General features: G+C 46.6%; 1 protein-coding gene across 1 annotated transcript in view; it reads right to left on the reverse strand.

Moving 5' to 3' along the window:
- Positions 1-3,013: 3,013 nt before the first annotated feature.
- SLC27A5 (solute carrier family 27 member 5) overlaps positions 3,014-13,052 on the reverse strand; it is a 53,929-nt gene continuing 43,890 nt past the window's right edge. Inside the window, exons 8-10 of the mRNA XM_006267329.4 lie at positions 11,302-11,399; positions 6,110-6,240; positions 3,014-3,524 (exon numbers count right to left, since the gene is read on the reverse strand). Of these exons, the coding sequence (XP_006267391.1) occupies positions 3,348-3,524; positions 6,110-6,240; positions 11,302-11,399 (406 nt within the window). The 3' untranslated portion in view covers positions 3,014-3,347. The remainder of the gene's footprint in view (positions 3,525-6,109; positions 6,241-11,301; positions 11,400-13,052) is intronic.

A 13,052-nucleotide genomic window follows, 5' to 3' on the forward strand; every position in this document is an offset into this window, starting at 1 on the left:
ATCTATACAGACACTGAGGAGCCAAGCCAAAGTAATGCTCTGCTTCTTCCAGTAAAATACATTTTTTTTTAATGTCTGCAAGCACGCATTGTTCTCTTACCTTTCAAAAATGACCCAAACAACAGGGGGATTACCAAGACTGTTTTCCAACTGGGTTTTTCTCCTATATAAACTAACAGTGTCTAACTCTGATTGAGATGACAGTCTATATAAAAATATTATAATTTCAGGACTACACTCTGGTATTATCAAACATATGGGCATTACAGTAATCTCAGGGACTGCTTACACAACTATTCTGGAGAGATGCACTACAGTATGGTCCTTAGCAAAACACACATTTGGAACAGGGAATCTAAATTCATCATGGCAGCAGGGAAAAATAGCTGGTGTAACCTTTGAAAACAAAAGGGGAACTCGCTCGCAAACTAAAGGCACAAACAAGGAGTGAAATAAATCAGGTGGCTGGGCAGGTCCTCCTTATAAGGAATTAATTCAAGACTCAGTGGGAGCGTCTACACAAGATGTCACCATAGCGATGAGCTAACCGTAACGCCACTGCTACATCGCCATAGTGACCAGCTACGGTGACATAGCATTGGAAACGACCCACATGCTGCTGGAACTGTGCAGTACTGTTGGGTACTGTGCAGTCATTTAGTACATACTAAAGCAAGTACTAAATGACTGTGCAGTACCAACTGCACAGTAAGGAGCATGTGTAGACGCATCCAGCAAATATGAAAAAGTACCAGAAGGGTTGTGATACTGGCAAATAGCTGTGTAGCTAAGCAAATATGAAACTATAGAAACAGATTCTCAGAATAAAATTGAAAAAACTGCACCTCTTTCTGCTCCCCTCTCCTAGAGGAAGGGGAGTACAATGTCACTGCATAGGGATGCTGGGCTCTTGAATCAAGTATCCTGGTTAAATTCAGCCTGGATGCTTGTGGGCACCCCCAAATATAAATCACCATTGCGGGTTGCTGGTACAAAATGTTAATTGATATGTGAGTATCCAGTTCTATAATACATACAGAACCAAGGGAAGATGGAAACTGTAAGTAAGACCATAGGCTTTTTTACTTTAGAAGGGTTTAATGGTAAATTAACTATCCCAAGTATCCCAAGTACTATCCCAACTATCCCAAGTACTGTGCAGTTGGTACTACCCAGGAGTTAAACTGTTTACTAGATACTGCTCACTGTTCAGATAAGTTTGAAAAGATATTGTTAGCTGACTGTTGTGGCAATTGGGGGTCATAGACCCTGAGAAAGTTGGGAGCTCTAGCCAGGAACAGCACATGGAGGCACAGAGCCAGAGTCCCATGAGCCCCATGGAGTGGGGCAATTGCTGGCAGTTCCCGTCCCCGCCCCCGGCCTGTTCTTACCTGAAGTTCCACTCTCGGATAGAGGGAGGGCTGGGGAACAGCTCCAGGGTCGCTAGGGTGGGGCAGGGCCAGGCATGACCAGTTGGGGTTGGGTTGGTTGTGTAGCAACCAGAGCCTAAGCTGCTTGCTGCAGCAGTTGGCGCCTCCTGCAGCCAGTGGTTCCTGTCACTGGCACCATCATCGACTTTCAGACAGGCGGGTCAAATAGAGAGGCCTGGTGGGATGGATTTGACTCACAGGCTGTATTGTTTCCACCCCGATCTGGTCCAACCCTTCTACTCAGGACAGGATAACTCTTGTGTAACCATAACCTACTCTTAAAAACTTTGGGAGCATGGTCATATATAGCTACCAGGCATAATATCAAATAATAAATACCAAAACACCAAAATATCAAAAACAGCTACAGTAAAGGCAGGGAATGAGGGCACAGTTAATGTCTTATCATAGCACAGTTAGTTAGTAGTTTATTAAAATATACTCAGGACATCTAAGGAAGAGGACCATGCCTTCCCATTATAGAAGGCCAAAAATTGCTATGGTCCATGCCAGACTGACTATGGGGTAAAATAACTTCTGATCCTAAAGGTGGTGGTCAATTTGAATCCTGAGTGGAGAAGCATGACTCTCTAGCCAGGAACCTGTGAGTTTTTTAGCCCTAGAAGGAACACTGGCACATTCCAGTCCCTAGTCTTTCTTTTCTAACCAATGTATTGATAAAACTGTTTCTTGTACCAGAGGACTGAAAAAGGGCTAGTGTAGTGCCCCTCTTTAAAAAGGCAAAAAGTAGGATTAGGGGAACTAAGGACCAGTTCACTTTATTACCTGAAAAATTACTGGAGCATGTTATAATGTCTATTTGCAAGCATTTGGATGCGGAAATGGTGATCATAAACACCCAACAGAGATTTACTAAGAACAATTAAGCCAAACTTGATCTCCTCCTTTGATAATGTAACTACTTGAGTGCCTGAAGGGAATGAATGGATATAGTACATCTGGACTTTAGCAAAGTCTTTAACAAAGTCCCACATGACCGTCTTAAAAACAAACTGGAGAAATGTGTGTCAGACAAAACTACTGTAAGGTGAATAAACAGCTAGTTTGATAATCACAAACAAAGAGTTTACATGGATTATATGTGGATCCAGGTCAGAAAGGGATCTGTCCTTGGCCCAGTATTATTCAACTTGTTTGTTAATGATTCGGATGCTCAAATAGAAAGGTTTTTGAGCAAATTTGCAGACAACACAACTGGGAAGGATTGTGAACATATGGGAAGACAGGAGTGCAATTCAGAAGGATCTTGATGAGTTGGAAAGCTGGGCTGGAGCTAATAGGATGAAAATCAATGCTGACAAATGCAAGGTACTGCACCTCGGGAAGAATAATCAAGAACACAAATACAAGATCAGTGACATGTAGCTGGATGGCAGTTTCTTTCCCTATTACCCCACGGGTAATTTTAATTGTTCATATATGTCTATAGCCTCTGAATGTTACACTAGTTAAACTAAGTTTAAAAGCATAGATTGAGGTAAATAGATCCAAGTTTTTTTGCAGATGAGGGAGGCCAGAAGCAGAGAAGAACCAAGCTCAAGAAAATCATAATCAAGAACTAGTTCATTTAAATTAAGTTTTTAATCTACTTGACCAAAATGGAAAACACTAAATGTAATTTTGTTTTATCCAATGCAGGGCAGGGGTGAAAATCACGTAAAAAATTTCTCACAAATCTAAATATTCTTTACAAGATTCCCCTGGAAAAGAAGAAGATATAAAACCATTGTTACAAAGCATGCACCTAGCACCAGATTTGAACAGACGGGGAGGCAATTAATCCTCCACAGATAGGTCCTGAGAATTCCCAGCTCCAGGCCTCTTGGCTTCTCCACTGTATAAGCTGCATCACCAGACCAGTTTATATGTTAGTGACCCAGGGCAACAGAGGACTGATCAGAGCTTTAGTTTTTTATCGAGGATGGCTTTATATATCTCATGGCTCATAGGCACATAACACTTCTTTGATTCATCCAAGAAGAAGAGAGGGTCCTTGATGATAGTAGGGTCAAACCCCTCCTTTACCAGACGGCCTTTGCACTGCTTGAACGTGCCTGTGATCTCCATTGCGTCCTGTGTAATAGCAATAAAAATGAGGCAGGAGTTAGCCCTTGGTAGCACATTCTGGTCTCTCTCTTGTGGTAAAAGCACATAAAAACACATAGGCTAATACAGTGACATGGTGGCCAAAGGAATCTGCTGCAACTCCATACTGAGCAACTCTTGTAATGCAAGAATATGAATCCAAGGCTTTTCAACTCTTGAATATCCAGCCATCATCCATACTCATAGGGTACACTGTTACTTAGTGAAAAATCACAGGACTCCATCTTGCTAATTCTCTTGATGTGTATAGGGTGAAACAAAACAGCTCCTGAAATCAGGTAGGAATCTCATGTAAAAGGTAAAGTATATTTCTAGCTCTATGGGTTACAGAGAAGAGTTTGCAAATATGCTGCCCATGAAAGCCTGAAATATTACTAATGATAGCAGAAAAGAAGAACTCCCATACAGCTGCACAAATGTTACTTCAGGTCAATCTCTAACTCTTTCAGTTTTCATTTTGAAATTGCCAGAACAAAAACTGGTTTGACTTTTCTGAATAGACCCCTGGTTTCTTTTTCCTTTGGAAACAACTTGCTAAATTCAATCCATATTTGCAAACAATTTTGGTAATCCACAAATGGTAACATTCTTACCTAATGCTGCTAAATGGGCAGAAACAATTGGTGACAGACAGGGGGGACAACGCAGAACTCCTCAACGAGTTCTTTGCCTCAGTGTTCCTAAGTGAGGGGCACGACAAGTCTCTCACTGGGGCTGTAGAGAGGCAGCAGCAAGGCGCCAGACTTCCATACGTAGATCCTGAGGTGGTGCAGAGTCACTTGGAAGAACTGGATGCCTTTAAGTCGGCAGGCCCAGATGGGCTCCATCCGAGGGTGCTGAAGGCACTGGCTGACATCATTGCAGAGCCACTGGCGGGAATATTCGAACGCTCGTGGCGCACAGGCCAAGTCCCAGAGGACTGGAAAAGGGCTAACGTGGTCCCCATTTTCAAAAAGGGGAGGAAGGAGGACCCGGGCAACTATAGGCCGGTCAGTCTCACCTCCATCCTTGGTAAAGTCTTTGAAAAAATTATCAAGGCTCACATTTGTGAGAGCCCGGCAGGGCAAATTATGCTGAGGGGAAACCAGCATGGGTTTGTGGCAGGCAGATCGTGCCTGACCAACTTAGTCTCTTTCTATGACCAGGTTACGAAACGCCTGGACACAGGAGGAGGGGTGGATGTCGTATACTTAGACTTCAGGAAGGCCTTCGATACGGTATCCCACCCCATACTGGTGAACAAGTTAAGAGGCTGTGATGTGGATGACTGCACAGTCCGGTGGGTGGCGAATTGGCTAGAGGGTCGCACCCAAAGAGTCGTGGTGGATGGGTTGGTCTCGACCTGGAAGGGTGTGGGCAGTGGGGTCCCACAGGGCTCGGTCCTTGGACCGATACTCTTTAATGTCTTCATCAGTGACTTGGACGAGGGAGTGAAATGTACTCTGTCCAAGTTTGCAGATGACACAAAGCTATGGGGAGAAGTGGACACGCCGGAGGGCAGGGAACAGCTGCAGGCAGACCTGGATAGGTTGCACAAGTGGGCAGAAAACAACAGGATGCAGTTTAACAAGGAGAAATGCAAAGTGCTGCACCTAGGTTGGAAAAATGTCCAGCACACCTACAGCCTAGGGAATGACCTGCTGGGTGGCACAGAGGTGGAAAGGGATCTTGGAGTCCTAGTGGACTCCAAGATGAACATGAGCCGGCAGTGTGACGAAGCCATCAGAAAAGCCAATGGCACTTTATCGTGCATCAGCAGATGCATGACAAATAGGTCCAGGGAGGTGATACTTCCCCTCTATCGGGCGTTGGTCAGACCGCAGTTGGAGTACTGCGTGCAATTCTGGGCGCCACACTTCAAGAAGGATGCGGATAACCTGGAGAGGGTACAGAGAAGGGCAACTCTTATGGTCAAGGGCCTGCAGACCAAGCCCTACAAGGAGAGACTAGAGAAACTGGACCTTTTCAGCCTCCGCAAGAGAAGGTTGAGAGGCGACCTTGTGGCTGCCTATAAGTTCATCACGGGGGCACAGAAGGGAATAGGTGAGGATTTATTCACCAAGGCGCCCCCGGGGGTTACAAGAAACAATGGCCACAAGCTAGCAGAGAGCAGATTTAGACTAGACATTAGGAAGAACTTCTTCACAGTTCGAGTGGCCAAGGTCTGGAACGGGCTCCCAAGGGAGGTGGTGCTCTCCCCTACCCTGGGGGTCTTCAAGAGGAGGTTAGACGAGTATCTAGCTGGGGTCATCTAGACCCAGCACTCTTTCCTGCTTATGCAGGGGGTCGGACTTGATGATCTATTGAGGTCCCTTCCGACCCTAACATCTATGAATCTAATTTAAAGCAATATAATTAATTACATTAATTTTAATTATTCTGCTTCAATTTTTCAAAAACCTTTATCCACGTGCTAACTTGAAAAATGTAATTCAATCTTGTGATTCTTAAGCCAGTTTCATGTCTGTGCAAGTGGGAGATGACTCATAAGTTCTGAAAGGCGAGCTTCAGCTTGGTTAAAGATGAACAGAGAGGTACTAAAAGACTCTCACCTGCAGGCGCACGAACCGAGGGATGGCGTAACTTGGCAAGTAATCCTTGGTGTGGGTGTAAAGTGCTTCACCCTCAAAGGCCATTGAGTCCGTCAGTCGGATTGCTGCCATCCCAATCTTCCCTTCATGTCCTGAAAACACATACACATGTTTGGGCTAAGTCTTGGCTGGGATGGGATGGGATGGTTCCATTAGGTTTGTCTACACCATGGTGATGGCAAGTCCCATCATGGGTCTGCCTCTGCTTCATCTGTCTGCACAGACAGGCATGCTCCAAACCTGGAAATATACTTATGATCCATTTTCAGATCTTCCAGGGACCAAGGGCTCTAGAAAGACTTTAGAGGGATACCTCCAAGTGGTTTCTCACCAATGAACTCTTTTGTCCTTTCCCTGCCACACACAAAACCCTCAAAATATTTACTGATTTGAACACTGAACCTACTCTTGCTTACATAGGTGGATATGGGATTTAGAAAAGGCAGATGAGGCAAATGTGAGCTCCTACTGCAGCTCACACCATGGAGGGATGGGGACCAAAAGTGGCTGGAGCCTCTGAGCCAGCCAAGCAGGGAGCAGGTGCAAGAAGTGGGGGGGAGTGGGGGGGATGCACCCACCCACTCACTGTTCTCAGCAGAGCCTAGCTCCCCGTATAGCCTCTAGCTGGAGTGAGACAAGACCAGTCCTGAGCCCCGCCCCCACGTCTGGGGAACTGCAGTGGCAGGGCAGGTCCCTCCTTCTTGAAACTGCTCCCTGCCCAGCCCCACCAGATGCCCCCCACTGGCCCATGGACTCCAGCTCTAGACAGTGGCTGTGCAGGGTGCTAGGCTCAGCCAGGGAAAGTAGCAGCAGCAGAGGGAGGGTCCCCTCTCTGTGCCTCTGCACCCTTCCTGGGCCCCGCAAGTGTCCTTCACCAGCCTAGGGGGCAGGGCAGGGGAAAAGCTTACTGTGCCACACAGTGAAAGAAGGATGCAACCACACCATTGCACCTTCCCCTCCCACCCTGGATACAACCCTACTTGCTTGAATGGCTGAGGACAAGGCCCAAGTTGTGCTTTAGCTTGGGCTGGAACCTGTCCAGTCTGCCAAGGGCCAATTTAATTTAAGTGTTGATAGTTCCCAAGTGCCATTCCTACAACTAGCCCCAAAGGAAAAACAAGCTCTCTTGTATTTGGCACTGTGGGTGGGGAAGCCTCTTAGAGTGTGCCAGCACAACGAAACATGGGGCATGTCCCCAGACACCTATGCAAGTCCTGAAAAAACGAGTATATAGCAAAGTACTATGGCCCTATGGCTTTGCTGTGACAATGCTACTCTGAGATTCAGGTGTGGGTTCTAACCAACAGGATGAATTGCTATGTGTAGCCGAGGAAGGTGTTGTCAGACACGTTTTAGCTTGCACATATCAACTGTTGGTTTGCTCACACAGCAAAATGTAGGTGAGATTAGATCAAATGCTAGCATATCCATACTAGCTTAATCTAGCTAAAACAGGCAACAATGGCAGTGAAGATGCAATGGACCAGGCTTTAGCATGCGTTGGGAACTGGAGCACATGCCCATAATCCTTTGAAAGTTTTTTCTGTGGTCATGAGGACACGCTGAAATCTATACCCTCATGTCTTCACTTCTCTGCTTCTTCACACCTCTTCACACCACTTTGTCACACCTCTATTTCCTTGTGTAGACACACTCTCTGGGGTGCTAATATAACAACTGAACATCCCAGAATAGATAAATCCTTTCATTTAGTTGCATAGATTTTAAGACCAGAACGGACCACAGTTTATCATGGCTGATGTTTTTAGTTGGCTATTCCAGACTGACCTCTGTGCAAAACAAAGGCTAATCATTAAGAGATACCTGCATCCACCAATATCTACCACATCCCACTCAGACAGCAAGTGTATGGAGACAAGAGTTACTCTCTGCAGGGTAAAAGGGATAGGGATTTATCATGTGTCAGCTGCTCCAGGATAGCTGCTCATGTGCATGTTCATATCCATTGCAGCTTAGCTGACATTCATTCTCCATAGGAGAGAAGTTAACATGGGCCTAGGTCAGTTGCTGCAATACCCAGTGGAGCCCCTGTTAATTTGCACCTCATTTCAAAACTTGCTTCAGCTTCCACATGTTGATGAGCATTTTAGTGCCACCTGCAATAATAGAAAGTAAGGCTGGAAGAGACCTCAGAAAGTCATCTAGTCCAACTTCCTACTCAAGACAGGATCATCCCTAGACCTAGTTAGGCTTCATCTAGAGTACTGTGGGCAGCTCTGATGGGCTCCACTTTTTAAAAAGAAGAAATGAAAGGATCTGAAGATGGGTAGCAAAACTGATCGTGGTTTTGGGAGGCAAGCCATGCAAGCAGCAGCTGAGAGAAATAATCTTGTTTAGCCTACAGAAAAGGCAGTTAAAGGGGAACACAAGAGCAGTTTTCGAGTTTCTGAAGGTCTGTCATAAATAAGGGAAACAACTTCTCTTCCTTGCTGCAGAGAGCAAGACATGCAGAAGTACCCTGAAATTACAGAACAGTTACTTTACAGTGAATATCAAGGAAAACTTCTTCTCTGTTAGATCAGTGAGGCATTAGAACAGATAGCCTGGGGAAGTTGTGGAATCTCCTTCACTGGAGGTTTTCAAGAGGTTGGATAATCATCAGTCAGGGATAACCTAGAGGTAGCAATTCCTAGGGTGACCATACATCCTGGTTTAGCTTGGACACTCCCAGATTCCATAGGCTGGTTCTGTCCAGTTGGACAAAAGCTCCAGGATGGAATCTGGCAGGGAGGCAGCACAGCATGGTGTGCCAGGCAGGCAGTAGGGCAGGCACCACCACTGCTGCTGGGGAGCAAGGCAAGCAGGCTGGAACAGGTACCATGCCACCCGCACATAGAACGTCCTTGCTCCTGCAAAGCAGCAGTGGTGCCTAACTGGTAGGGCTGTGCGAAATTTTGACAGGTGTTTCGTTTTGAAGCTGTTTCGATGCGTTTTGAGCTCAAAACAGTGAAATCAAAAGGAAACAAAAGGCTTCAAAATAGCTTCGAAACAAAACAAGGGCAGTTGAAATGTTTCAAAAGTTTCAACACCTTTTAAAGCCAGGCTTGCTTGCAGCTAAACAAAAACTAAGAGACCTGGGGAATCAAACTGCTTGTGCAGATTCGGGTGCTGGCACTGGCCTCAGCCGGCAGAGGCAGCATGCTGTCATCCCGCACACAGATCCGGGGCCCCGCACTCCCCGGTAGGAGTCTGGCACAGCCCTCTTGGGGTGCAATGGCCCCTGGATCCATGTGCGGGATGACAGCAGGCTGCCACTGCTGGCTGGGGGCAGCACCAGCACTGGGTTCTTCCTGGCACTCAGCACAGGCTGTGCCAGACAGACTCGGGTGCTGGTGCTGGCCCCAGCCGGCAGCGGCAGCATGCTGTCATTCTGCATGCACATCTGGGGGCCTGAGCCCCCCAGGAGGAGTCTGGCACAGCCCCACAGCCCTCCCGGGGGGCATGGGCCCCTGGAACTGCGCACAGGATGACGCAGTGATATGAGTACTACTTTGAACAGTTTGAGGTGCAGTTTCCCAGAAATCCCTGCACCTATCTCCTTGCAACTTGGCAGGCTTTGTGCCCTCAGAAGGGGCTACTATCCCTACAATTTTCATCTGAATCAGGCAAGAAATGACAAAGTTATACGCATTTTCATGATTTCCCATTATAGCCCATGGGCAAAACATCAAAATGCGTTGAAACAGCGTTGAAACAGCGAAACAATTTCGATGAAACGAAACAGAACAGTACTTCAAAACAGCTAAACAAAACACTGTCCCTTCAAAATGGTGAAATGGAAGTTGAAACAAAATGGTGGTGTTTCACACAACCCTACTACCCGATTGCCTGCTTGGCGCACCATGCTGCTTTACCTGCCCACGAGACTCTGGCCTGGGACTTTTGACCAACCAGCTGGAACTGGCCTGCAAAATCTGGGAGTGTCCTAGCTGAACTTGGACATAAGGTCATCCTAGCAATACCAGAAGTGGACTGTAAAGACCAGCAGCTGGAAGCCCAGGAGATCCTGGCATTGTTCAGAAACTATAAAATGAGCTCTGCAACCTAGAGCAGGCAGAAATCAGAGACCCATGCTCAGAAGCAGGAAAATGAAGCAGATCTCTATGACCAGCTTGGTTATTAAAAGAGATTTAAAGGACCCAGATTAGTTTATGGAACAAATAGGATGATAGAAAAAGGAATTCTGCCTCTCCAGTCAGTGTCATGCATGGAGTTGCATTTGTGGTCCCTAAGTTGCAGTGCAGAATGGAGGGTTATCCAATGCTTCTGGGCTTTGCTAGTCACCATGTGGGAGCAGGGCAGAATTTTTTCCCCTCGTGTGCTACTGTGTACTACTGGTTTTGAGGAAAACTGTCTCATCCTGGAAGCAGAAAAACAACAGAAATGGAAGGAAAAAACCAAGACTGAGAAATCTGTGGTCCGACCCTCCCTTTAACCACCATATGTGGTGTTTGCCAAAAGGTCTGCGGCTCTAGGATTGGCCTTCTTAGCCATCAGTGGACTCATTCACAACCCTTTACTGGACCCGTGGGAGTGATTATGCTTGACCGTGAGGGATTGCAGCTGCTGACAACTGGTGTCTGGGTTTTTTTCTTGCTATCCAGAGGAACACTGGGTGTTGGTTATAGCCAAGGCTGGGGATTTTGACTAGGGTATGATGACGCTACCACTGGGACTTAAAAACCCCAGAACTTCTTGGCTACAGGGTCTTGCTCTTTCATTCAGGGTCAGAGCAATCACCACCTTTGGGATCAGGAAGGAATTTTACTTTACCAACAGAATGGCACAGACTGTGGGCGTTTTCACCTTCCTCCATAGTGGGGAGTGGCATGGTCCTTTTCCTTGGACCGTTTGAATGAGGTTTACCAAACTACCTCCTGTCTGTACAGTGCCTCCTCACAAAGTTTTTAAGAATAAATCAGACAAACATTTATCTAGGGTGACTTACACATGATCCTACCTTGAGCAGTGGGTTGAACTAGATAACCTCTTGAGCAGTCTTCCAGCCCTTCTTTTGTATAATTTTATGAATCTGTCTGCCTAATGCACCCCCTGGTGGATATTCACAGACTGGGCTGGCATTTCTGGAGGGTTTCAAAGTTACTTGGCTCATCTCTTACTGTGGTACCCACCTGGCACTGGAACACCATAGACGTTGACCTCTTGAATGAATTTCATAGCTGCCAGGGTTGTCTCAACCTCTGTTGTAGCAACATTCTCCCCTTTCCAGCTGGAAACAGAGAACAAGAAAGTCTGCTAATGTGCAATGGGTGGTTCCAGCATAACTCATCAACTACCCCTCAATGTACTCATCCGCCAACACCCCCCACAACGCAACCTCTCCTACTCTGTCTGTTTATTCAGGCTTATGGTCTACTCCCCCATGAAGAAAGGTTAGCAACTAGTGCAGACAAATCTGTGGCTCAAAGACTGGAATCTTAAGTCATCTCAAGATCCATCAAAGAGCTGTGGTAGAGATCACCCTCAAACAAGGAGGTATAAGTTGTTGGAGTCACCTCTAACAACTTATATCCCCATCAGAAATAGGTCAAAGGTCCACCTGACCCTAGTGGCCCATTGGGTTACCATGATCATCATGACGCACCAGGTTCTGTAGCCAAAAGCACACAGAGAATGATGTGGTCACCATCATGCCTTACTGCTTTTGACTCCCCAGCCTGAAAAACCAGGCCACCATACAGTGGAATTGATCAAGGGCAGTGGGGCAGCCTCCAGAGCAAATCTGGATTATTGCAAGGTACCTTAATTGTTCTGCCATCATGGCCCCTATCTATACTCATTCACTCACATTATCTATCTACCTACTTGGCTGCAGCTGATCATTGCCACACTGAGCTTGGACTTCTTTGAGACTGTGTACTTTTTCTTTATCCCATACTGACCAGTCAAAGGCCTGCCTGGCCAAATTCTTGCTTGGACATGCCAAGATGATGAAAAGCTTCAGGAACTGGCTTGCTGGGGCTGGCTCTGACAACACTCTCCACCTCTTTTAGCTCATAATCTGGGCATGTGTCAGCTATGGGTTTGGACATTCACCTTGCAAGAGAATGTTGACCAGTTTTGTGTGATATTGAGCCATCAAGGGCAATACTGTGCATAGTGGGAGATGGTCAATTAGTTCTACAAGTATAAATGCGTGAAGGACACTGGGGAAGAAGTTAGGGAGTTCCAGTCTCTGGTGATAATGGCAATTTTTTTACTGATGAATGCTTCTTGCTCAGGCCCTGGTGGGGCTCACTCAACTTGTGCACTTTCACCTTCTGTTTTTAAATATTTTTAGAATAAAGATTTAAAAAGTCAAAGTCAGTCAATCTCACTCCCTGGAGACAAGGCAGTGCATTACCAGTGCAGTACTCCCACATTACCAGTGGGGAGCAGAGGTGCAGAGAGACAAATGGCTGGGTCCAATAAAGGACTTGGATGCTACAAGGCTGAACATCTAGGTTTCTGGCATCCAGAAAAGAATCCAAATCCCAGAGTGAAGGGCCTAGGCTGCCCCTACAGTGCACAGGAGTGGAGCATCTCAGAGCAGTGACCCAAAAACCCACTTGCAAAAACCCAGTGATGGGAGCACTAGGCACAGGAACACATCTGAGAGTCTTCTCTGATCTGGAGCTTGGATTCCATTAATCTGGACTGCAGGGAGGTGCCTCTGGCCAGCTGAGATGCAGAGTATGAACCCTTTCCTGAGGGTCTGCGCATTGGTGATGCTTAGGGGGTGCACATGCACCCCCTGGAAATGCCAGTCACAAAACCAGAAGTCCACAGCTCAGTGATTGGCTGACTGGGGGACCCACCCCCCATCAGCATTCGCTGGGGGACACACCCCCATTGGCGATCTGGTGCCCCCCCCAGACTCAGG

The sequence above is a fragment of the Alligator mississippiensis genome, chromosome 5 (genome assembly GCF_030867095.1).
Source record: "Alligator mississippiensis isolate rAllMis1 chromosome 5, rAllMis1, whole genome shotgun sequence".
In the NCBI taxonomy this organism is placed as follows: Eukaryota; Metazoa; Chordata; order Crocodylia; family Alligatoridae; genus Alligator; species Alligator mississippiensis.